General features: G+C 45.4%; 2 protein-coding genes across 2 annotated transcripts in view; one reads left to right on the top strand and one right to left on the bottom strand.

Moving 5' to 3' along the window:
• The window catches only part of LOC144136358 (uncharacterized), a 122,026-nt gene that overhangs the window by 15,130 nt on the left and 80,197 nt on the right, over positions 1 to 26,699 (bottom strand). The window lies entirely within an intron of this gene.
• On the top strand, positions 12,533 to 21,070 carry LOC144136355 (uncharacterized). Its single transcript, XM_077668611.1, has 2 exons — positions 12,533 to 12,689; positions 18,596 to 21,070. Exons 1-2 carry the CDS (start codon positions 12,678 to 12,680, stop codon positions 20,933 to 20,935), a joined length of 2,352 nt encoding a protein of 783 aa, XP_077524737.1. The 5' UTR covers positions 12,533 to 12,677; the 3' UTR covers positions 20,936 to 21,070.

A 26,699-nucleotide genomic window follows, 5' to 3' on the forward strand; every position in this document is an offset into this window, starting at 1 on the left:
TAGTGCCTGCCGGTCAAGAAGGGGAATCCACCAAGCTGTAGTAGGTAGTTTATAAGTTAGTAATTACTAACTGACATCCACTAAAACGCAGCTATGCGCCTTACAGTACAGCTTTCACAGAAAATCCGTCTTTGAAGAAAAGTTCGTCCTGGTCCGTGGATCGAATCTGGGAGCACTGCCTATCCGGGCCAGTCGATCTACCGATTAAGCTACCTAATGAGGGCTAGTAATAGATGGAAGGGCAATACCGCATTGATTAGCAACTCGAAGAGTTCCTTTATTGTGTGTTATTATTTTTGAATAAACAGATATTAGTCACTGCTTGTGCCTCAGTGTTTTGCCTCCTTCTTTTGTGCTGCTTTCTTGAGATCAGAATTTTTTTTGCGCCAACAAAAATGAAAAACATCTTGTCAAGCTTTGCTCATCCCTGTGTTAGTGTATTTTCCGGTTCATCTAGGCTGTTCTAGTTGAAGCTTTAAACGTATGTTTGTGGGCATGTATAAGCATAAACATACAGGGTGATTCACCTAAGAATTTCTGCCATATTTGACAATAGGCTTTTTGTGTTAGAAGATCGCTTTTTTCAGCGTAGCAGTTGGCAGCGGTGCATATCGAATCAGAGTATTAAGCTAAGACTTGCTAGCTAGCAGGCTGGTAAACTAATATTGAATAGATACTTTTTAACTATGTGCTATGCTGCTTATTTAGTAAAAGGAGTGTAGCCCACCTTAAGTATATCTATATCAGCTTCAAAAAAACTTGGGCTATTTTCTCGTGACATTTGAAAACTGCGCGTCTGTGGAGAGCGAACAGGGATGCGCATCAGATCGCGTCTCTCAGTGGCGCGACTGCGTGGCGTCACTCCATGGCTGGAGCAGCGAAGCGGGGAGAAGTGGTGAGCCCCGCTTCGTGGGCGCGCAAGATATTGTCACGTGACACGAGCGGCACAGTGTGGCGCGAATGATGGACTTCGCTGTTTGCTCTCCTTACGTGCGATTTTCGAATGACATGAGAAGTGTCCCAAGTTTGCTGAGCCGCCGCGGCGGAGGTCATCTCGTTTTCGATAAGACTCGTGAATATTACGGTTTCCTACTCGTCTATCAATATGAAAGCATCCTGACAGTAAGACGCATCAACGACGATTTGTACAACCGAAGAGGACAAACAAGAAGGAAGAGTAAGAAAAACAAAGCTTTATTAAACGCCCACGAAGTAAATCAACACAGCACAATCGGCACTTGTGGACTGAGATGCACGGATAACGATTTGGACAACGTAAGAGGACGAACAAGCAGGAAGAAACACGAAAAACAAGACTTTATTGGGCGCCCACTATTTAAAAGCCTAACGTTGCTCTATTTCCTGCTTCCATCTCCAGAACCTATTAAAGTGCTGTACGATTTGTCGGATGCGAGCCACGTTGTTTTCATTCCGTGAGGTTGAAGGGCACCCCTGCCTTGGTCGTCTTCCACTGACGTTCTCCCCGAAACGAACCTCTTGTGTCACTCGAAAACTCGCGCCCGCGATAATGTCTCGTTGCCGTAAGCGTCACGAAGGAACTCATACGTCTGTGTGGCTGTCTTGCCAAGCTTCACACAGAATTTTATGTTTAGACGCTGTTCGAGGTGGACGCCCATCTCTCCACATTCGCTCACAGTAGAAAGCGCAGACGACTAGTGACAAGGTTTTGTTTCTACATGTAGTGCAAACTAGAGGCTGCCATATCAATTAAAATAGCTCAGGTTAGTCCGAAAGCATGGCGCTACACATACGCAGCAACATTTGTTTTGGGGGACTCATTTCTTGAGAAGAAAATAAATCAGTCTCGGAACTTTATGGACAAAGGTACGAGGGAAGGGTGGAGCAAGCCAGTTAGACTGCTCAGCTGTCTTTCTTTAAGAAAAATATCTTCAAAAGTGCTTCTTTGCTGCGTTTTATTCAAGAGCATTCGCGCACACGTGCTGCAAACAACACTTCGGTGTCTCAGTAGTGTCAACGCCCGTAGCCTCCATGGTGACCGCCGTATCCGCCACCTCCGTGATGCTTTCCGCCGTGGCCATAGCCGTGGCCGTGGCCGTATCCGCCGTGAGGCTTGCCATAGCCTCCGCGGTGAACTTGGTGGCCTCCTCCATATCCTTTGTGACCACCAGGGTAGCCGCCATGGCCTCCGTAGTGCCCGCCAGCCAAGACAAGACCGATTGCCAAAGCAAAAACGAAGAAAGCGACCTGTTTGCGAGTAGAAAAATAATGCAGTCAGCTGCAAATTATTAAAATTTCTTAGACGGTTCGCATAATTGACTTCTAATATTTTAGGACAAGGCCTGGCTTTTTGAAACTACAGACCATCTTCTAAATGTAATTTTAGAGAATAGCTCTAGCACGTTAATAAAGGCTCCTTTTTATTGGCAAACAAACACGGATGACCTAGATTCTCACCGCACTAATCTAACCACATGTGTAGACGTAAATTGGAGCATTTACTAACGACTTGCCTGACGCTGGAGCATCCTGATTTATTGTGCCTGCTTTCTCTACGCTATAAAACATATTCCTTCACAGAAGTCTAAATACGAAAATTCTGGCTGTGTTTCTTTTCGGCCAAAGAATAGAAAAATTGGTTTCAATTTTCTGTTCTTGGTTAGACATACAGCATATTCCAGGTTTAATGCCAGGTGCGGCAAACGGAGCGGTTCTCGTGACGCGTTGCTTGCAGAATTCTGACGTAAGGATTAACGAAATTGCAGGCTTCTTGCCTCGATGCAGGGACTCGTTAACTTCTTATCGGGTTCGTAAACATAGCAATAGAGTTTAAAACGACATAAAAGTATGGTAAATCCAAAGGATTCGAACCATATGCGATACAGCAAACGTTTTTTTATATATATATAGGTCAAACTGCATGTCATAAATATAAGGGCTTCGTAATATGTCTTTGGGCCACTTGTAGAATGTTAACTTCAAAAAAAGTGAGAGCAAACAAAAAACACACAACCCATAGTCAGCTACTAGCCTCTGTTAACTCGGACAGATGTGCACAGCCATATATAAGAACTTATTGGTAACCTTTCTCTTCGTCGTCTCCTGATTTTTTTTCACATCAATCTGATCTAGGACTGAAGCCTTCGGGCTAAGAAAATTGCAGTGATACCTTGTTGCACCGACTGTGTTGCACGTTAACTCAACTCAGCTGTTTTGCAAGAAAAACTCAGTTTCTAATAAAAAAAAAAGCTATGCCTGTTTTTACATCAAGCATTTTTTATAAGATTCTACGTCATAACCAGAATTGTTGATTTCGTATGCATTAATGTGAGTAAGAAAGCTTATTCTAGACTGCATTGTATTTCTTATTATCGTTATTCACACTAAACACTTATTCAGAGGCAAACCATAATTAGTCTATGGTATTACGCGCAACATTGCCACAACAGCCGTGGAAAATAACAAGAAAATCCTTACCGTGAACTTCATAGCTGTGTAGTAGTCCGTTGCTGGCAGACCCGTCCTTAGCAGTGACCGTAGACAGCTGCCCTCTGAGCTTAAATACAAGTTTCTGCACTGACGGATTACACGTGCTGACCATAATCCGTGCTGGCACGTACACCAACGTTTCTGGCCTGGGCAAATTCCAAGCGTTCGGTTGAACTTAGGATTACAAGGGGAGAACACGTGGGCTCACATGTTCTTTATGCGACCGGTCTTTTTCCTTCTTGTTTTCTTCTGTTGCAAAACCTCGTATGAATCTTAATAACAGATATACGACCCTACCCTGCCATATGTCTGTACTACGAGGCTTTAAAGTTGCCTGCATTCACTGGTGTTCCTGTTACAGTACTAGTTGATCGTGGGCAAAAAAAAAGAAACGCTGCCGTCTTGTAACCGTCATAGAAGTTGACGTCTGTGGTTGCCTTTGTTGTCGAATTACGCATGACGATATCTCACGCGTAGATCTGTTCAGTTACAGAAATTGCATGGATGCTCTGTGAATTGATTCTTAGAACTCCGTACGTCTTCGACCACAATTGACTTTAATGGTAGCGTGCATGTCTAGAAAAATGGAATTAGTGTATGGCGTATAGTGTAGCGCCAAGCTTAGCTAATTTATTTGGTCAGTTTTCACGGCCTACTTCTAGAAAGCTTGGGCATGACCCACGTGACTAAGGTGTTCAGATATGTGGATCACTTTTTAGTACTTTTATATGATTTAGCCAATGGCAACCTGCAAAATGTAGCCACTAAAGTTTTAGACTCTTTCAAGTCATTCTCCAACTCGCTCAGTTTTCCTAAGTAATTGTCAGAGAGCAAAGGTATTAAATATATAAACTTCCTTTTAGCCTTTAATAATCACGCACATCTTTGAATTCATGCCCACGAATTAAGAATGTTTTGCTTTAATACAGTTCCTGCCACTACAAACTTACGAAAGGAATTAAAGCGACCTTGTGCCTCAAAACCAGGCTGCAGAAAAGTTGTTTTCACACAGCGGAAGCTAACTTTTAGTAGCAAAAACAGACTAATAAGCGCGGCTTTTCCTAAGGACATTATCAAGGGTGTTTGTGAAAAGCTAATAAAAAAGTAAAATTAAACTCAACGGAGTCGCCGATAAAAAGAGCAAAATAAAGAGGGAGGTCATGTCTTAAGTGCACACACTTTCGCACAACATAGAAAAGGTCGCGAGCAGACAAGGTGTGAATTGCGTTTTTTCAGCCCCAGGAAAGCTGGAAAATATACATAGCGACTTAGCCATAAAAAAAAAAAAAAAATCTGTAGCGCACTGGTAAAACACAAAGCCAAAGTTCGTCGCTTGTCGTACGCAAGCTGCGTATTGCATGCCCTTAGTAGCCGGAAAATGTTTGTCGGCCAAGCGGACCGTTGTGTTAAGACCTGACGTCAACAGCATGAAAGATCTCTTTCTTCAGAAGACAGGGCAAATGTGCCTAAGGACTGCACGATGGACACGTGCACTCTGTTACTAAAGAACGCTCCCATTCTTGGGTGTGGAAAAACGAGAAGCCAGTATGAAATCTCTGGTGCATTACATTTCATTAATAAAGTAGATACATGTGTTAGCGACACGTCGGTGAGCCTGTTCGAGAAGGAAATTAAATGTTTACCTTCATTCGAGCATCCATAGATAACTATAAAAAGCTTGGTATAAGGGGATGATTATCTTAGTTGTGTTTTTTTGCCCTTTTCATGGGCATTTTCACATGTGTGCATGTCAGATTTTTGTCGCTGAAGGGTATGTGTGTGATCTGCATTGAAATAAAATCAGTTTCCTCCTTTTTGTCTCTACTGTGCCTGTAGCCTTACCGCTGGTTTTATTCTACCAGATACCTACCAACTCACCCAGCTCTCCACTCTACTGAAGCACCATCCGTTTACATTATTATTAGAAAGTACACTTCGCTTCTAACATTTGTTGGGACGCGGAAAGCTTCGCTATATGCCAGGTGTTCCAAGAAAGCCTTCCACTATTTTTTTAAATAGCCTTTTTCAGGTAAATAAGGTTTGCGGCTTTTGGTAGCAGCGTTGGCAGACGTCAGAAAAAAATGCAAATCATGTTAACAAGTAAAGTGATTAACTAGGTTCTAATATTGAACTCCAACTTCAAAACCAAACAACTCAAACACTAAAATGCGATAGACTAGGCGTATTAGAAATGAGGGAACTGTTTATTGCAGAGTGCTCACATGTCATTACTTTACAAATGCTTTCAAAATGCCTGTCAAGAAAAACGCTGCCTCAAGAAAGATAGAAACTTATATTAAGCCGCGATGCTTTACACATTATGGGAAAAAAATAAGGAGATACTATGCGCCACAAATATTCAATTAACTTGGCGAAGAGTTTTTTAATTTCAAAACTAAACGTAAAACGATTAAATCTATAAGAAAATGGGGCTCATCCTTCCCGATAAATCACTGATGGCCTCTTGCATGCTCTATTCTACTTTCCCTGTTTTTCTTGACATTTTAGATTTGTTTAGATATGGCACATTTCAAGCTGTTATGATATCCTCTGTTCATTTTTGGTTGTCTTTTTTAGTTGTATTCCTATTCGCTCAATATGTATACATATTCCTTTTCTTTTTTGCATAATATGCATGTACTGGTGTGCTTGCTTTATGTGCAATTGCTTATGTCATTGTCATTGGTTTATGTCAATGTCATTGCTTTATGTGCAATTATTTTGTACACATTCGGTGATTCCCCGTACTGCCTGAACAACCAACAAGCACTGTGTGTATAGGTTGGACAGGAAAACTCATGTGCTAAACAAAGATGAATAAACATTGATTTGATTTGATTTGATTTGATTTGAACTATAAATTTATAACTATCAATAACTACAAACATTTACTCTATAAGTAAATATAATGTACGCCCAAAACTGGAATATGCATTTTCGGGGTGGGGTCCTGGTCTCGAATGTCACATTGAAACGTTTGGGTCTGCGCAAAATCGCTGTGCAAGATTCATACTTCACAACTACTCTCGTTTATCTAGTGTATCAAATATGAAAGCTGCTTTGAACCTTCCACTTCTTTCCTTACGAAGAAAAGTGTCTCGCTTATCTCTAACTTTCACAAAATTTATCATCACAATCGCCATCTTAAAGAGGCGCTTCTCTCTGAACCTGAATACATGTCATCCCGTAGAGACCATCCTCATAAAGTAGTCATCGACTTTTGTCGAATGAACACGTGCTCACTCATTTATTCCCAAGACAAGCAATTAATGGAACCACCTGCCCACCTCAATTGCCACAATTGGAGACTCTGTTTTGTTCAAACCTGCTGTGGTAGAATATGTTTACTCCCAGCAATTGGCATTTAACCGCGTTATTGTTGTTTTTCCTGTTTTTTTCCCTCTGTATTGCCGCAATTCCTGTGTTATAATTACATATATATGTATATATATATATTTCATGCATTCCACTCCCTTCTCTAGTGCCCTCAAGGGTCCTGAAGGTATTGAAATAAATAACTATTGCCGATAGGCGCCTGATTTCAGAGACTTGCAGCCGCCGGTTCGTAAGGGCGATACCAGTTTCGAGAATTTCGAGGACTGGATTACCCTCGACTTGATTAATGGCGTGCTTTTCTCGCACGCGGCGCAATACGCCATACACATGTAAGGTAAGCTGCAACCGAACACGTTTCGTACTGAGCTTGCCAACTATAAATCTCGCTGTCTCCTTGTATCGTGTTTCTGTGTGTGCTGCGGCCTGCGCAGTAACACGGCGTCAGCAGCAGATGCACTGACGCTGTGCCTTATCTACAGCCTCTGGTACTTTGCTCTTATTCCGTTGCAGGGACCAGAATTGGTGACGCGCAGTAAAATGGGTGAACAAATTTATCCTCGAGCAAATTAAAATAGTTATCCATTTCGAGAATACCTAAAACTCTGTCAAATCAGACCAGATGCTAAAGCTTCCACGTAGCTATTTGGCAGCCCCACTGTATTCCAGCGACTACTGCAAGGCCTTGGCTATTAAGGTAACTCCTTGAATCAGCCTCAGCTGGATACTGCACGAGGTCAACACAAGTTCAATTTAACTAGCACTGGCTGTGGTGGACGAATGGTATCACAATAAAATTATGCAGCGAAATATAAGGCTGCCATAAGTATCAAGACTTAAACGTGGTACAGGCATCTAGTGGGCCATCGCGGTAGGTCAGATGTTGTGGTCTCCCCAGCGGTAGCATTTCGACGGAGGCGAAATGCCAGAGGCCCGTGTACTGCGCGATGTCAGTTCACGTTAAAGAACCCCAGGTGGTCGAAATTATTCGGTTCTCTCGACTGCGGCGTCCCTTGAGACGTTAACCCCACACACCAAACAAAGGAAGCATCACGGTGGTCATTTGTTCAGAAACAGAAGCACGCTGCAAATCCATTCCATTGAAGAAGCCAGCTCGCTTTCCTAATCGTTGAATAGCAATTCTAAGGTAGATAATGATGGAATTGCATCAGAAATTTGGTTTGGGCTTGCAACTCATCTACAGCAGAATCCTAGAACAGACGAGAACAACCAGCATAAAAACAGAAAAACAACTAGTAGGAAGGTAGTCTGAAGGATGCACTTCTTTTCCCCCGTTACTCTTTCACTACTGATACGCTCCGTGTGTTCGTGATATCATTTATACCATTTTAATGACGTCAGTGAACAAACATTGATTGATCACTGATCCTTAAAAGAGAGGGTAGCAAGAAAGCGCTAACTTCGCAGCTGGTTCACATGACAGAGGTTCCTACTACAGTATCAGCCCAATCTCAGAGTTGCAAGACCAACTTTGCACAAAACGCAAAAATTAATGGACAGTTTGGAAACACGTTCAAATTTTCAAAATAAGATATATGATATTATAGTAGTATTCGCTCAAAAATCTGCTCGTTGATAAGATTTACGTTGATTTTAATGCGCCAAGAAATTTAGTCTAAATATTTATAATGTTGGGTCGGTTTACTATCACTGCAATGTAAACTTGTAATGCTGAAGCCGAAATGCTGTTTTTTTTTTTTCAATTCTCTCATATAAAGATTTTTTTGTACCATTCACAAATTTATAGTTTAAAACTGTGAGGTATACTTCGGTGCGGTCTGTGCAGGGGGATTGTTCAGCAAAGCGGGCATTATTTATACGATGGAGCTCGATAATTAAACGTTTAATTACATAAAATTAATTATTCAAACTTTCTGTTTTTACTCTAGAGGGTACCATTGTATTGCGAAATTTAAGGCCACCAACATCCAAGGTGGGCTCAGTTTTCAAAATTTCTTTATTGACAATGTGGTTCGAAAAATTTAATGTCGAGAAAACGTATTTTAAAGCTCGTTGATATGGCTTTGCCACGTTGTATGTTTATAGAATGGTGCCGGTGCGCACGGTATCATCGCTGGAATCCAGTTAACTGCTTCAATGTGATGAGCTCCACCAACGGCGTCCGTATTTGCAGCGTTATGAATGCGAGCTAGGACATTTTGTAAAAATACAACGGGGTAAAGCGAATTCAACGAGCTCTAAAAAACTTATTTGTAACGTTCGATATTTCGAACCACAACGCCGATAAAGAAAATGCAAAAACTGAGTTCAAGTTCGATGTTGGCCGTCTTCCATTTCGCAGAATAATCTTAGTCCTTAAAATAAATTACCGAAGTGGATTAGTTAATACCAGTTAATTAATCGTCTAATTTTTGAGCTCTACAACGTACTTAATGTCCACCTGGCTCCTAAACCCACCTGCGGAGATTGCACTGACGTGTATTTCACAGTTTGAGTGCATAAGCACCAATCCGAAGCACATAATGTCCACCATGCTCCAAAACCCACCTCCGCAGATTGCACCGGCGTGTCTTTGACAGTATAAGTGCGTAAGCACTAATCCTAAGGATACCAACCCCGAGCAAAATCGTCCATTGTCTTTGCCTTCGTCGGTTCGCAGCTGACTTAGCGCGAGCGCTCCGTCCAGCGGCACTGCCCGTACACTGTCGTCTTCTACCTGGCAAGGATCCAGCGGTTCTGACATGAGCCAAATAGCCCCTCGCGTGTCCGCCGGTAGCTTAGCGCGAGCACTTCGTCCCGCGATCCTGCCCACTCATCTTCGTCTTCTACGTAGCACAAATTCATGTTTTCGCACTGATTCGAATGTCCTAAGCATTGTTTGCTATTTTTTTTTAATAAATATCTGTAAACGGTTAAAAAAAACGCCTTGTATATATATATGTGCTCGTTCCTTTCTGATAACCTAAGGGCCATTTTTCAGCCCGTCCTTAATTATGATGCAATCTTGCAGCATGCCCAAGTTTATGGCTAGATTTTTTTAAGCGAAATTTATTGCCCAAGGGCATCAAAGATGGCTGAAGGTGTGATGAAAGATGTAGTAGTGATTAAATTAATGGAAAAAGGCTAGCTGATTTGATGAAGTCCAGTAGAGAACGATGGTACGGTCCCTGCGTCCAGGAAATGTATGAAGCAGAGTTGCTTGGTGAAAGACCCGCTACCTTCAAGCGCCGGATCCTTGTAGGCTTGAGAGCTTGGCAGTCCCACCGTAAGTGATGAATGTCGGCTTCAATGTCCTCGTGTTTGCATATCGGACACTCTGGCCGAGGAAATAAATCTCATTACTGAGGCCACTTTCGAGTGACGGCAGGTGTGAGGGAAACCCCGACCGGTATCCTCTCCTAAGCGCAACCTCCTCTGCACGGGTAAGACCGCGTGGAGGGCTACCGCACACTGAGGGATAAGAGCGCATGTGCGGCGCCGGAGGAGTTCCTTTCTTAATGAAAGGAGGGTAAAGTTGCCCAAATGAAGGAGCCGAGGCAGTGATGAGTCTGGATTCGCAAGGCGTGTCACTAAATCTGCTTGGCTTTGAGAGGACAGCAGGTTCCGTGGGACCCACCCAAAACGTACTGGCTGCAGGATGCATGCCGCGAGCCGGTGGATGTCCTCACCTATCGTTGGACAGCGGCTAACACGTCGTAGCAACCGGACAACTTGAAGGGCGTCAGTGCGGACGACAACGCCGTCCCCAGGGAGCATAGTTATGGCGGCCACGGAGCAGAGTGCTTCTTGAATTGCTACGAGCTCAGCACAAAAGGATGAAGGAGGTTCCGTAAGCTGAAACCTAGAGGTCAGATTCCGGGCAGGTCTGCACGGGCAGTAGATTGCTGTTGTTTCTTCGCAGGCTTGTATGCTTGCGTCTACGTAGACATCAATGGAATATTCAGGCAGGCAAGCATCTTGTTCCTCAAATTTCTGGCGAAGCAACGATGCCGAATGAGCAGATGTTGGTCGGCGATTATCTGTTGGCTTGTTGTCGCTGAGCTGTACAAAATTCCATGGGGGAAGAACTGGCGTTGGCGGCTGAAGAATGGAGTGTGACGTTGCATAAGTCCTCAGTGCATGCGTGGAGTGCGATAGACTGGCCTTAGGGCTGCGCGCTTCACTGCGCTGCTGCACCAGCTCACCAATGGTATTGAGCTGCGCATTCTCTTGTAGAGATATGATCGGTGTGATGTGTGGAAGGCACGTAATGGTCGTCATAGCCTCTCGGTTCACGCCTTCAAGGCGATCCCATTGGGCTCTTGTAAGATGATTAAACTGAGCTTGATAAACAATACGTGGCTGCAGAACTGCCCTCACCAACTGCCGTGCAATGAACGAGCCTGCGCCACTTGTTTTAGCAGCAATTCCTCTAACCAAACCCGAAGCATGTATAGCTTGCCTTTTTGCTTGAGAAAGCCATGCAGTCGCTGATCCTGATTGGTCAATCATTAAGCCAAGACATTTTACACTCGGACTTTCCTGTAGTGGGGTGCCTGATAGACAAAAATGGATTGGACTTGCAGCAAGTTTACGGCGTCCCCAGCGGTTGGCGACTGACGTGTATGTTGTTTTATGCACGGATAGCTGAAGTCCGATGGATGATTCGTAAGTAGAGGTAACATCCAAGCAATATTGAAGGGTAGCCTCCTGATTACGGAGATCTTGGAGAGTACTCCACGCCGTGCTGTCATCTGCGTACTGAAGCAATTTTGTCTTGATTTTATGCCTTGATTTTGACAACAGATTTTTAAGTACACTACTGAAAACGGCAAAGCGGAAATATTAGCCTCCTTTACAGAGGAACAGCCATATGTCACCAATTATTTTCTTTTTCATGTAGCCGGGCCGATGGCTATCTGAATGAGCACATCATTGTTGGCCTTTTCGTGAGCCTTAGGGTTGTTTTCGATTCCTAAACTAATATAATTTATCGGAAAAAATCAGCATAGAAGCGACTCAGTTTTTTTCCAAGGGTGCTAGCCTTAAACCTCAACAACAGCCCCACGGCGGTAGGCATGAAAATGCAGACAGGCAAAAGCATGATAAATTTTCAAGGCGCAGGCGTATATGGCTGCGCACTTTCCTAAGCACTAAGTGCAATTCATAATATGTCTGATGCTCATACCATGCATGGCTGGTGGTTCTTTTTTTTTTTGCAGGGCTATGATCAAGAGTTTGCGCTCTCTGTACTACGTTGTTCAGATATTGCATATATGGCTGCTAGAAGAAGGCTCCAACGGCTCTATGCCGTGATCGCCTTCCAGCAGCACTAGCTGACAGCTAGAAAGCAGACGTTGAATGTTCCTATGAATTAATCGATTTGTAACAGCTTGTTCACTGCGCTACAATCGCCTTTATGAAGCAGGTTATGTGTGTGTTTACTTTTACTTGCCGTTGAAGGCTGAAATTATGGCACACTCAACCGCCTTTTGTCGGTCACAGGTACAGCTCCAGCTTCTCGGCACCATGCTTATCACGGACGATATCTCTCCTTCCAGAGAAGGGGAACCCGATACTCTGAGGCGAAGTGATGGAAATGAGCAGCTAGTGGCGGGGGACTGTTTCACAACGGGGCGGAAAGACCCGAACCTGAGACGACGGCAGAGACAACCGCGGGGAGAGATTATCAGGCGCCCGACTTGACCTCAGCACTCTTAACGCTGTGGCTCGTTTGGTGCCTCTGAGAGATTGCGCGGTGCAAAGAGCATCGCTGCACTGGGGGATTGCAAGAGAATTTCTTAACGTCAAAATAAAAATAAGAAGTATTGCTGTCCATCGCTGTGGTTTTCGAGACACACAGCACTCGGTGTCGCTCATTCCGAGTGGTGGCGCCTGCCTGGCTGGGAACGCCAATGAAGACTGCGGTAAGTGTGCCGTAGAAAGCTTGCCAGCGCGAGCATTTGCAGTAGTATTTTCTTGAAATTACCTTAATTCGCCTCAAAGACGGCTGCAGTGAACCAGAACAACGGTAGAAAACTTTGGCGAATCATCTGGGATGAAATTCGATTCGGCACTTCATATAATTTTAAAATGATGTTTCATGTCGAGGTTTAGTAAAAATCAAAACGTTAATGAGCAAATATCAGATGATGCAGCGCTTGTCCTTTCTATGTTTAAAATACATTTTCCTTTCATGCATCTTCAGTTTTCACACACGGAACTCAAAGCAGAAAAATTAAGCGCGCTGTACGAAATTTTGGACGATGCTCAGCCAAGCATGGACGAAGGCGGTTTTCAAGGGCTTTGGTAAAAATCAAATTATCGCTATGTTGTTTCGCTGCAGAAATGCTTGTAGAGTTTTGATTCCGATTAAATGCACCGTGCGAAACTTACCTCTGTCAGCGCATGAGGCGCCGTTGTATGCGTAGCTTTGCGAATTTATATAATCCTCAAAATCATCAATAACGTAACAAAAGCTGCCACATTACGGACCGAAAGCGATCCGTGCCCCTGAAACGCCTGCTAAGCGCTTGAAAAGTTAACTTTTCTGCAGGAAACTATGGGTAAATTTAGTTGCTCTAAACCTCAGTTACGACTAATTAGTTACATTGGTTAGGAATAAAGGTGCGTTCCCAAACAACAGCACTAATGTTCATTTTTAAGACAGGAAAACGCATGGGCCATGAGGATAAACTGAAAGTTATCTAGTAATGCATGATCACAAAGCCAACAAGGGAGGGAGAACCTCAGGGTGCTTCGACAAGAGGATTATCGTCTGGGTGAAGACAAGTCCTCTTGTCGAAACGTTGGCAAGCGCCCTGAGGCTTTCCCTTCCCTTGTTCACTTCGTGATTCTTGCCATGAGGCTTTCCCTTCCCTTGTTCACTTCGTGATTCTTGCCATGAGGCTTTCCCTTCCCTTGTTCACTTCGTGATTCTTGCCATGAGGCTTTCCCTTCCCTTGTTCACTTCGTGATTCTTGCCATGAGGCTTTCACTTCCCTTGTTCACTTCGTGATTCTTGCCATGAGGCTTTCCCTTCCCTTGTTCACTTCGTGATTCTTGCCATGAGGCTTTCCCTTCCCTTGTTCACTTCGTGATTCTTGCCATGAGGCTTTCCCTTCCCTTGTTCACTTCGTGATTCTTGCCATGAGGCTTTCACTTCCCTTGTTCACTTCGTGATTCTTGCCATGAGGCTTTCCCTTCCCTTGTTCACTTCGTGATTCTTGCCATGAGGCTTTCACTTCCCTTGTTCACTTCGTGATTCTTGCCATGAGGCTTTCCCTTCCCTTGTTCACTTCGTGATTCTTGCCATGAGGCTTTCCCTTCCCTTGTTCACTTCGTGATTCTTGCCATGAGGCTTTCCCTTCCCTTGTTCACTTCGTGATTCTTGCCATGAGGCTTTCCCTTCCCTTGTTCACTTCGTGATTCTTGCCATGAGGCTTTCACTTCCCTTGTTCACTTCGTGATTCTTGCCATGAGGCTTTCCCTTCCCTTGTTCACTTCGTGATTCTTGCCATGAGGCTTTCACTTCCCTTGTTCACTTCGTGATTCTTGCCATGAGGCTTTCCCTTCCCTTGTTCACTTCGTGATTCTTGCCATGAGGCTTTCACTTCCCTTGTTCACTTCGTGATTCTTGCCATGAGGCTTTCCCTTCCCTTGTTCACTTCGTGATTCTTGCCATGAGGCTTTCACTTCCCTTGTTCACTTCGTGATTCTTGCCATGAGGCTTTCCCTTCCCTTGTTCACTTCGTGATTCTTGCCATGAGGCTTTCCCTTCCCTTGTTCACTTCGTGATTCTTGCCATGAGGCTTTCCCTTCCCTTGTTCACTTCGTGATTCTTGCCATGAGGCTTTCCCTTCCCTTGTTCACTTCGTGATTCTTGCCATGAGGCTTTCACTTCCCTTGTTCACTTCGTGATTCTTGCCATGAGGCTTTCCCTTCCCTTGTTCACTTCGTGATTCTTGCCATGAGGCTTTCCCTTCCCTTGTTCACTTCGTGATTCTTGCCATGAGGCTTTCCCTTCCCTTGTTCACTTCGTGATTCTTGCCATGAGGCTTTCACTTCCCTTGTTCACTTCGTGATTCTTGCCATGAGGCTTTCCCTTCCCTTGTTCACTTCGTGATTCTTGCCATGAGGCTTTCCCTTCCCTTGTTCACTTCGTGATTATCAGAAACCATGTGACCAACCTCTATCTACCATGCACTATTAATGCATGGTTGCTTCTTCAGTGCACTGTAGAAAGACATGCACGGTTCGTCCTAAGGTACACGAAGTACTCTACGCTGGTCCCATATATTTTGTTACTTCTCAGACCTACAGAGCATTAGCATTGGTGACGCCAACATCGCCAGTTGATGTCTTCTACCCATGCCGCATATAGTAATATTAACCCCAACGGCATTTCTTCCTGGTCAGGCATGCTCATTAATACATACTGTCATTATCCCCAATCAGCTTTATAAAGAACCAGCAAAGGGCGCCAGGTGTCAGTGCGACCCCAGTTTTGTCACACGTTCGAATTTCTTCACGCCATCGTTTGTTTCACCAAGCCCAAGAGGGCAGTCAAAACTAGATAACCAATAAATTGCATCGCCGCCGAGAGAGCCGTCGGTAGAAACTGTATGCACATAATATGGGTCTAAGAGAAAAGCAACACTGGGAAAAACAAACAATAGTATTGACCAGCTGAAATAAAAAAAACGTCAGCGAAGGCAGCTGATAGTGACTGAGCAACGTATTTTCATATCACACTAGCGAAAAGCGAGTCTTCAGAGGCAATTTCCGCAATATTTTCTTAAGGTAATGGCGCTACCTGTTTGCAGAATGTGTAAGTTCAGAGCAGTCATGAAAGGCACAGAGACTATAATCCCGTAACGAGAACCGACAAGCAAAGTGCCAGCTATTGAGGCAGGCTTGGTGAATCTCTCTAGAAAATAAAATTAGTTTGCGCAGAATTAAACACCAATGAGAAGTACCTGTGGTTTCTCGTGCCTATACGCCACAACAACGCAGCTTCCTCCGCAGAAATTCTGCGCAGACAAATATTCACGTGCGTGCCAGCTGCTGCCAGCTAAAGATTTCCGTCGGGTTTTATCGTTTAGACCTGCGTTCAGCAGCGCGATCATGCACGGGGAGCAGAATTCACGCGTAACTACGGAACCTTGATTTGATGCTCGTTGCTAGAAGTAAAATTAGCATGGCCAAATGCCACCTTTTGTGACTTGATCCACTGAGTTATAATGTTCGCTGAATTTTGTTTGCCTGCACGCGAGGAACAAACTTTTGCGCTGTGAATCCTAACAAAAACAGATACGCAGTGGTCAACATGCTGAAGACTTGATCAAGTACATTTAGTTTGGTTTTATGGGGTTGAACGTCCCGTAGCGCTTAAGGCACCTAAGGACGCCGTAGTGGAGAGCTCCGGATAATTTTGACCAACTGGGACACTTTAACCTGAACTGACATCACGCCATACACGGCCCTCTAACATTTCGCCTCCAGCGAAGTGCGATCGGGTGCTGATGGGATCGAACCCGCGTCTTTCAGGTCAGCAGCCGAGCCCGATAAGCACTGAGCCACCGCGACAACTGCATAAAGTATGTTTTTAGAAAACACACAGTGTCGTGAACAGTCATTTCAACCCTTTGCCGGGTTTTAGTCTCATCCAAATCGGAGTTGGGGCAGAGGGGGGTAAACACGACACGAAACAAAACGCGGCATTTTGTTACTTAGCGCCCCTAGCAGCCGCCGCATTGGCTGAGAGGTTACGGCGCTCGGCTGCTGGCCCGAAAGACGTGGGTTCGATCCCGGTCGCGGCGGTCGAATTTCGATGGAGGCGAAATTCTAGAGGCCCGTGTACTGTGCGATGTCAGTGCACGGTAAAGAACCCCAGGTGGTCGAAATTTCCGGAGCCCTTCACTACGACGTCCCTCATAGTCTGAGTCGCTTTGGGACGTTAAACCCCGATGAAACCAAAAAAAAAATTAGTGCCCTCAGCATAAAAACATGCAATCATACAAACTTGATGTTTATTTGATAGGGCCAGCCACATGTCTATTACAATTATGCTAAACGTTGTCCAGATTTTCTCATTCAAACCAGAGGAAAAAATTGCGAAGTGAGCCATGGGTCCTTGGTGAACAAAAAGCCATTCGAAAAGACGAAAAATGCTGCACAAAACGTTATTCTAAACTAAGCAGCTCAGTCACCTTGCTGTCCAAGATGGTTATTAGTATTACCTTATGTAAAGTCTAACAATTTTTGTGCCCTGTATTCTGAGGGACAAAATGAGACTTTATCCAGCTCTCTTGGATTGTCTGAACGTAAAAAAGGAAAAGCATGAATACCTACGAGCGCGCAGAAGACATGAAGAACACTCTTCAGACGCAAGCTGCGCTGATGATATCAAGCATTTCGGTGTCCCCAAACGTGTCCACAGTAGAACAGTAAAGAAAATAAGAGAATATCAAAGGAAGGAACTGCACAGAAGCTGGTGCGAACCTCAGCATCGCACTTTGTCCGCAGGGCATGGGCTGCTAATTGTGCAAAACATTCTGACAAGGGAGCAAATTGCGCTCTGCTAGCCTACAATCACATTCAAAACGTAATATTCACGCCCTAGGAATCGCACCAAATCATGTGTCAATTCAACACGGCGAAACGCAAGAGCATGAACTGTTACATTAAAAAAGAAAAAAAGTTGCGATGAAGTAAGCAAATTCGAAATGTATCCCGGCTACACGCAGAGCCCGACTATGGAAAAACACCCACTGTAGTCGGCCGTGAAACAAAACAGTGCATACATTGGTCTGGGCACGGTGTCTGTCATTCAACTAGGCTTGAAAATATTGTCCATATGTCCATGGAGACAGCTTCGTGTGCACTCTGCAAGAATCAGTAATATGTTGATTATGGAATGGCATCTTAATTTGCCCCGTGCATTGTTTCACGGGACAATTTTCAAAGCATTCTAAAGAATTAAAGCCTCCACAGATCTTTTTTTCTGAAATCTTGGGAAAAACAATTGAAAGCATCAACGAGATTTGAAGTTCGTGCAGAAGTGCAGAACAGAAAGTGTACTTAATGTTGAAAACCAGTGCATCTAATATGCCTTCAACACAACACGTAAATGGCTTAATTCAAACCTACAGTGTGTCATACAGGAGCATTAAATGAACTTAAACACCTCCGAAAACCAAAAGGAAGGGAACCGCTTCCTTAGCTGATTGGCTGAGCAGCACACATGACATGCGGAGGTTACGGGTACAACTCCCTTTTGGAGTAAGTTACCTTTGCCTGTACTTTGTGAAATGATATTTCATCTAAAATGTTTCATCTAAACTTCGATTTTCTTCAATTCAGTTCAACTTCAATTCAAATTTCATTAACTTCAATTTCCGCATCTAACCGCAGCAAAATATACTAGAAATACTTCCCTACGTTCCCTTTGCTTCAGAGATTTCTTATTTTTTCTCGAGGGAGTGTCACTTCTTATAGAACGAAAAGTCTATTTGTATCAGGTTTTGATTAAGCATCGTCAGAGACTAGTGCTAAACCCATTTAAGCATAAAAGAATGCATCAGAATAGATTCTTGGCCACCACGCACAGAAGGAGACGCGGAAAAAGCTGTGCTAATATGAAGAAGGGTAGAGAGCTTCCTTGGAAAAAATTAGGAGTAAATACTTCTACCGGTAAGGATGAATATTCTCCCCAAAAAGGAGGCGTCTTGAAGTGAGAAAGCTGATAGCGCTTCAATGAGCAGCTCGAGACTCCTCGAAAAAAAATTGGGTTTGTGTGTGTCTCACTTTAAATACATTATTTTCCTTTCAGTATCTTATTTCCTTCGTCTTGACCTTCGGGGTCGCGTCAGGATACAGCCTTTTCCGAAGAGATGTCAGGTGGTGGCCGTTGGAAGATGACCCCGAGAGAGCTCATCGCGGCTGGACTGGACAGGATCAAGCAACTGATGTATCAAGTTCTGTAGGCGTCACCAGCGCGATCACTGGACATCGTGGTAGTTACAGTGGTGGTTACGGAGGTGGCTACGGAGGTGGCTACGGAGGTGGCTACGGAGGTGGCTACGGAGGTGGTTACGGAGGTGGTTACGGCGGTGGATACGGTGGTGGCTATGGCGGTGGTTATGGCGGAGGCTACGGTGGTGGTTATGGTGGTACCTTCAGCGACACGCGAACTGGTAGTCACGGTAGATATGGTGGAGGCTATGGAGGTGGCTACGGAGGAGGCTATGGAGGAAGCTTTAGTGGTGGTTTTGAAAGCCGGAGTAGAGGTGTGACAGGTGGAGGAAGCGACAGCGGAACGCAAAGGAGCAGCGGGTACGGTAGTGGAGGCGGTGGCGGAGGTGGCGGCGGACACGGTGGCGGAAGCGGCGGTGGAAGCGGAGGTGGAAGTGGCGGTGGAAGCGGCAGTGGAGGTGGTGGCGGAAGCGCTGGCGGTTACGGTGGTGGAAGTGGTGTCGGTTATGAAGGTAGAAGTGCAGTCGGAAGTGGTGGTGGAAGTGGTGGCGGATATGGAACTGGTGGCGTATATGGTACTGGAAGAGGAGGCGGCAGCGGTGGCGGATACGGAGCCGGGACCGGAGGAGGAACTGACAGCAGAAACGAGACCCAAAGCAATATATGGAGTATCGCCAGAAACTCTAGCGGAAGCGGCGGCAGTGGCGGAAGTGGTCCCAGGGGTGTTTCTGGAGGCGGCTATGGAGGTCGGTATGCAGGTGGCTATAGTGGTAGCTATGGAGGCGGCTATGGTGGCGGTTATCAAACTTGGAGAACGGGGGGAAGCCGTCAGGAACAAGGCACTGAAGCACGAATCAGCGGAGAGTACGGTGGTGGAAGCGGAGGAGGAAGCGGTGGCGTATATGGACATGGAAATGCGGGTGCAAGCGACAGCCAGAACAACAGTGAAAGTGCTTTGTGGAGCAGCAGTAGAGGCAACGGCAGCAGCAGCAGCGACCACGTCAGTGCTTCTGGAAGCCATTATAGGGGCGGCTATGGCGGTGACTACGGCAGCCGCTATGGAGGGGGCCACGGTGGCGGTTATAGGAGCAGTGCTGACGTGAGTGGGAGCGAAAGCGACAGTAGAACTGCCAGCCGAGCTCAATACGGAGTCGGAAGCGGAGTCGGGAGAGGAGGCGGATACGGAGCTGGGAGCGAGAGATGGAGTGACAGAGAAAGTCGTCGAGAGGGCAGTGGCAGAAACCTCAGCAGAACTAGTAGCATCAGTGACAATGAGCACCGAAGTGGCTTGCGTAGTGGCTACAGTGGAAGTTCTGGTGGTGGGTATGGCGGCGGCTATGGAGGTCACTATGAAGGAACCCATGGAGGTAGGCAAGAGGGCGAATATAGAGGAGGTTATCGAAGCCAGAGCACGGGCATAAGCCGTGGCACAAGCGATAGTGGTACCGGTAGCAGCCGACGAGGTGATATTGATTACGGTAGCGTAAGCAGTAACAGAAATGTTAACGAAAATGAAGGCAGCGTTGGTAGTCACGGTTCCGGTGCCGGTTCCGGTGGCGGTTCTGGTGGCTGTTCCGGTTGCGGTTCTGGTAGTGGCTCCGGTGGTGGTTCCGGTGTCGGTTTCGGTGGCGGTTCGGGTGGTGGTTCTGGTGGCGGTTCCGGCGGCGGTTCCGGCGGCGGTTCCGGTGGTGGTTATGGGGGCGGCTATGGTGGTGGTTACGGAGGCGGCTACGGTGGCGTCTACGGAGGCCGCTGCAGAGGTGCCTGTGGTAGCGCTCATGGAAGCCAAAATACGGGCGTGAGCGGAAGCGGAGTTGGATACGGAGGTGGGACAGGCAGGCAGAGTTATAGCGAATATCGTAGAGAGAGCAGCTCTAGAAACGTCACTGTAAGTGGTGGTAGCGACGAAATCCGCGCTGGTAGTAGACTCGGAAGTGGCCATGGTGACGGATATGGTGGCCGCTATGGAGGTGGTGGAGCAGGACTACTTCAATCTAGAGCACTTGCTCCTTGCCTAAAACTCCAAGAGTGCGGAGACGGGAGTATCATCGCAATAGCCATGCCTTCAAGTCAGACTGTACAGCTTTCGCACCAGCAGTCGGTCGCCGGGAGCCTGTACACGCAAGAAGTCGTCGCCGAGACTCAAGTACGTCAACGTGCGACGGCAAATGACGAGCTGACTGAAGACGACGACTGAGAACTTCGCATCACCCTCACCTTGGCTTGCAAGGACCAACTCCCAGCCATGCAAGAAGGAAGGTGTCTGGTGACAATTTTTTCAAGTGCTTTCGTTTATTTGAGCGTCTACGAAATAAAGCAACTGGCACACTGATGTCACTGCTCTTATTTTGTATCATAGGAGCGCAAGACTTACGCAAGTCTTTTCCTTAGGGCGAAATCCGCTGATGTAAGCTGCACGTATGTTTAGTTATGACACTCGAGTTTTTTTTTTTCGACCTTTAAAAAACTTTGAATCAACTTTCTGTCTGGCACGCTTTGTACACGGCGCCTTATTAAGGGAGAAGTAAAAAAACTTTGCAATATATACTAAAATGAGTCCGGCAGAGTGCAATAGCGTGTTGCAATGTACTTACTGTTGCGTAAATCAGAGCAATTCGAAAAAATTTCGCGGTCTAACAGCACGTTTTTTCGGGCTCAAATTTCGTGCAGAGGTTGCATTTGGTGGTCAGTTTTGTTTTATACTAATTTTAGGTGAGTTATTAGCCTGATTCAGTCAGAATTAATCGAAAATCTCCATCGTCTGCGGTGACGGCGGTCCGAAATGGCAAGCTTTCGCAGCAATCGTACCTTTAGCGCCATATGTGCTCGCCGAAGGAACAAGCACTCTACCATTGAGGCTCCGGCGAAAAGCAAGGGGGAGAAAGCGGCTTCGTGGTTGATTTGAAAGTGCTTCCTCGGCTGTTTTATCAAAATTTGGAGCATAAAACGCTGTTGCACGCAACTGCCCCCCCCCCCCCCCCCTCCCCGCACCTTGCAGTTCTCCAATGAATTTCTCCGCAGCCTCCCAGCACGGTAGAGTGCTCGTTTGTCTGGAGGACGCATGATGGCGCTACAGGCATCATCGCTGCAAAAGCTCGCAGTTTTGATACGCCGTCGCCACAGCCGATAATAATTTTCAATTAATTTTGACCGAACCAGGCAATTACTCCGCCCAAACGTAATGCAAAACAAAACTGAGCACCAAATGCCGCCTTTGTGCGATTTTTGAGCAAATAAGTGGGCGGTTAGGCACATGGGCGGTTAGGCCAAACTGCCGTGACACCGCCTTTGACTTGCGCTTTGAATTACGGCTGGCAGCGAATGGAACGTGCTAAAGGGAGCGCGTTGCCCCCGGTATAAATGAAGCATTAAAAAGCGCCTATGCCTACAAACAATCTTAACATCTTTTTTTTAGCGAAAGCATGGCACAGTCACCCTCACATTCTATTTTATAAACCTGTGATCTATAAACATTTTCACAGCACATCCTCACGTAGTGCATGCTGCGAGCGCAATCATGCAGTAGCCCTATAATAACTGCCTACAGTAAATAATTAACACATTTCACACCTCCAGTCCCATATACTCATCGAGTTCAATAAAGCGAAGTTTCATCTTGCACTCGCATTTGCCGTCGCCCCCAAACTTATCACGAATAATCTAACACCTGGCTTGAAGCAACATTACCGCTTTTGAGCCTTGGTCGCTGGATCTGAAACCATGATAGGGTCTCTATAGGGAACCCGCTGTCGTCAGGCGCCGCAAACACACCATGCAGCGTGGTCTCGAACCTGGCAGCCAACACTTCGTGCCGCTGTTCAAGCCACACGATCGAGCATTCGTGTTCAGTTTGCCAGCGGCGGTGCCTCGCTGGTGAAATATTGATTATCGTACATAAAGGACCATTCGTTTTCCGGTAAAACTCGATTTTATACTATTCTTGCACCCTAAGCAGGTATTTATAATCTCGGGCTAAACCCCATTTCTAGCCTAAAATGACCCTCCTAGGCAACGAACACATTCCGGTGCACAAAGCTGCAGACACCGCACGAAAATATGCAGATATCTCCTATTTATGCCGCAGGGGCGCTTTAAAGCAGCTGGCGATTATAAAACTCTTTAAACGCTCGTTATACATGATTCTGATTAATTTCAAGGTAAGTTCGAAAAGCACGTTTCAGTACCACAGACCGAAACAAGGATACTACTACACGTCTTATCGGCATCATTGCGTCAAGCGCTATCCACGCTAACGACGTCCTGCTCCAAAGGTATTGCGCGGTTAAAATGGCTGCTGTGGCGCTGAATCAATGTTTATGCAGTGTACAAGACGGGAAGGTCCTGCACGGACGCGGAAGTGCTGAGTAGCATACAGGTAATCCACGCAGTAAAGCGATTCTAATAGTTAAATAGAAAAGTCCCATTTGGAAAACAGTTGCTGAGTAAACTCAGCACCTCCCATGTTCTTTGTTCGTTAGTGAGCAAAATATACGGTGTTTTATGTCCCGCGCCAAAACGAACGCTAACAGTAAACAGACCTTTTCGGAAAATAAGGAAACTGGAAAAACCCCCCTTCATGCTACTTTTCGCTCAATAGCCTGACTTGTACCAGAATTTGTGATAAACAAATATCGCCCGATTTTTGCTCCCTTTCTGAGCTATGAAACCCGAAAACGAAGAGGCCTATACGGTATACGTACCTTATATTTGTTATTATCTATTCAGATCGCACGTATTACAATCCTGAAAGGAAAAGGAAGTTGCAGGAGGATAACTTGTGGCTCGTTGACTGCGTTTTTTCGCGTTCTGGGAAGATGTTTGCGCTCTACCATTACTCGCCTGAGCTACATAAACCGACTATCCTTTCTCCCTGCAGTTAAGAAGGGCGCACTGTTCTCCATTCGCAAGCTGAAGATTGCCATCAATTCGGGTATACATGCTTAAAAGATAAAATTTTAGCTTTGGCGGACTATCTATAGGACCAGGCTACACGTCATTTTCATATACAATAACGCCCATTATAAAATTGAATCACCAACGCGATTCTATGTAGCCTGCGAGGGCAATGCACCGAATGCGGATCATACACCGGGCGCGCAAAATCCAGTGAAAAAATACCAGGTGCATACTGTATGCCGACAATTACGGTACCAATATTGTCCTGCTGAGATGACACCTGTGTTGGCTGTGTTCTACGGTCCACTGGTTGGTCGGGCAGGGAAGTTGAATTATAATGATGCGCAGGGTCGAACAAAAATCCGTCTTTCAGCTGGAATATCTCAAACGCCACCCCAGTCTTTTTGCATCCCATGTCATTCACTGCCGGCGTGAATAAAGCACCTATGGACATAGGATATGGTAGCGAAGCGAAGATGTGACTTCTTTCTACCTTAGCATATGCGAGAGGGAAGGTGATTAAAGTTCTGATTCTTCATAATTTTCTTGTACCTTTCGTGTATGATTAAAGAGGATCGAAAATTTCAGTTTTAGCTGCAGCTTTTTTGCATGCCCTACTGCAAGCCCGCGTACTAATGTCTTCCGACCTCCGCTCTTGTGGCCCGTTGACTGCCTTTTGTACGTTCTGGGAAGATGTTTGCGCTCTAGCATTAATCTTTTAATGGAGATGTTGTGAGGCCACACACCATTAAGCTCTCCAAATGCCTCAAAGCAAACAGCGCCATTGTGAAGACCATTTTCAGATAACTTTCCCGTCCCCTTTGTTATTGGTTTCGTTTAGTTTATGGGGGTTTGACGTCCCAAAGCGACTTCAGGCTTTGAGAGGACGCCGCAGTGAAGGAATCCGGAAATTTCGACCACCTGGGGTTCTTTAACGTGCACTTACATCCCACAGCACACGGACCTCTAGAATTTCGCCTCCATCGAAATTACGGCCGCCGTGGCCGGGATCGAACCCGCGTCTTTCGGGCCAGCAGCCGAGCGCCATAACCACTCAGCCACCGCGGCGTCTAGCCACCTTTCTTATTTTTTCTCTTTCTAATGCGTATAATGCCAGAGGTTCCCGGCGGATGGTGATTTGTCTTGTGCTGAATATTGCCCCTTACGTCAACAAACTTTTACTCGCATTGATGATTTAAGGATAAAAATTGCTTTCTCAGACGCACGCACACACACGCCCGCACGAAGGCACGCACGCAAGCACACACGCTCTCTCTCTCTCTCTTTCTTTCTTTTTTTCTCTCTCACACACACACACACCCACCAACAAAATCGTCCTCTGTTTTTGTCATGAGAAAAGTGTGCGTCCAAATGCAGGGTTAAAAACTGCAAACAATGCATTTAGTAGCAGCCAATTTGCGTTGCAGGAGGAAGACATTACGACCTTCAAGATTTGTTAAAAATCCATAAACTGGTTCGCCATCTAGCCCAGTCTTCCGCTTCACTGAAATTTATTTGATCTTCCTATTAGCCAGTAAATTTTCCGGCTGATGTGTAAGCACTTCATGCGCTTTTAAACACCCTAAAAAATTTTCGCTCTAAGTGCAATGGCTTCGAAGGATAAAAACTTTTTTAAGCCTTTTAGCCACTTAGGCAGTTTTTACAGTACTTCTCGGTATTTTCCTATTAGCGTTTCATATATTTTAACATATCTGCCATGATGCCGGTAATGGCCAAAATATGTTCTTGAAACACGCATTAAGCTGAAAGAAGATAGGCTACTGGGCCAGCTCAACTTCGGACAAGGAGGTATTTTGTCATCTAAATATACCCGGGGCCACGCGTTTCGCTAAGTGTGTCATTTCTATCTGGTCGGGAGATTGTAACTAGGCTAACACGCTTCTTCAAGGCAGAAAAACAACAGGAGCGTTTGTGTACCTCACCCACGCCTGCCACTTCGCTCCCCGACTCTTTGTCCTGCCTTCCACCTGCTCGTGATGTGGACGCGCGTGCCAGTGCCTCCAGCAGAGTAGATTCGGCGAGTGTACGTTGACGGGCGTTCCTGTCAAGCGTTCACTAATGGCACGGCGCCTGCATTCACCACTTCGCTTTCTCTCGCTGTGCGTGGCTTCCGAAGGAAACTGGGGCTGTACACAAGCTTCTCGCCACCGCACACGTAATCCTCTTGTAACGCAAGACCGCGTACTACAGAGGAAGTGACAAGCAACAAGCCACCGCAAAAAAAAAAAGTTAAGGACAGAAGACACCAAGAGGATTACATAAGCGAGCACCAAAATTATGCTGCCGAGGCAAGTTGACAGACGTTTGCGGTCGCGAGCCGTTTCAAGTTATTTTTCGGTTCATTTTTCATGAATGCATCTTATTTTTGCAACTTTCCTAAACGAAAATGAGATGCAACTTCGTTTCTGTCTTCTTGTTGCGGATGTTCCAATTTCGATAGCCTATCCATACCCAACAATTCTGAACAAAAGCATATTTGAGCTGGAAACCTTTTATGAACACAATTTTTTGATGTACTGTAAGATTTAACTGTAACAATCAATATATTCGCAGATCGCCCGACGGCAGTCTTGAATAGTTTTTGGTATTAACGTTTGTCGTCAACAGCGTTCCACATTCGTTTTCAATGCGAGTCTTAACTTTGCGGCGCGATCGATGGAAACGTTTTAAAAGAAACATTTTGCTACATATCTGTATAATAGATTCTTTCCTTCAATATTTTCGTAAGAGCAAATTAGAATTTTCCAATTTCCGAATGTTTTGCCTGAAATTCTAACGCTTCGCTCATGGACAGCAAAAAATGTAGTAAGGTGAAGGCTTTTGCGACAAGAATAAACTCAAAAAATTTCCCACAGTTCCAAAAGCTTTTTATAACTTTATATCGCAAGACAACTGGAATTGAATACGCTTATGAACTAAAGTGTACCACGTTGGCTTTTAGCATCGCGCGCAGAGCGAGAAACCAAAAAAAAATCTTTTTTTTTTAACCGTAACTTGTATACATGCGTACCAAAGCGAGTCTATACCATGTCTGATGTTGAAGC

The sequence above is a fragment of the Amblyomma americanum genome, chromosome 6 (assembly GCF_052857255.1).
Source record: "Amblyomma americanum isolate KBUSLIRL-KWMA chromosome 6, ASM5285725v1, whole genome shotgun sequence".
Lineage (NCBI taxonomy): Eukaryota > Metazoa > Arthropoda > Arachnida > Ixodida > Ixodidae > Amblyomma > Amblyomma americanum.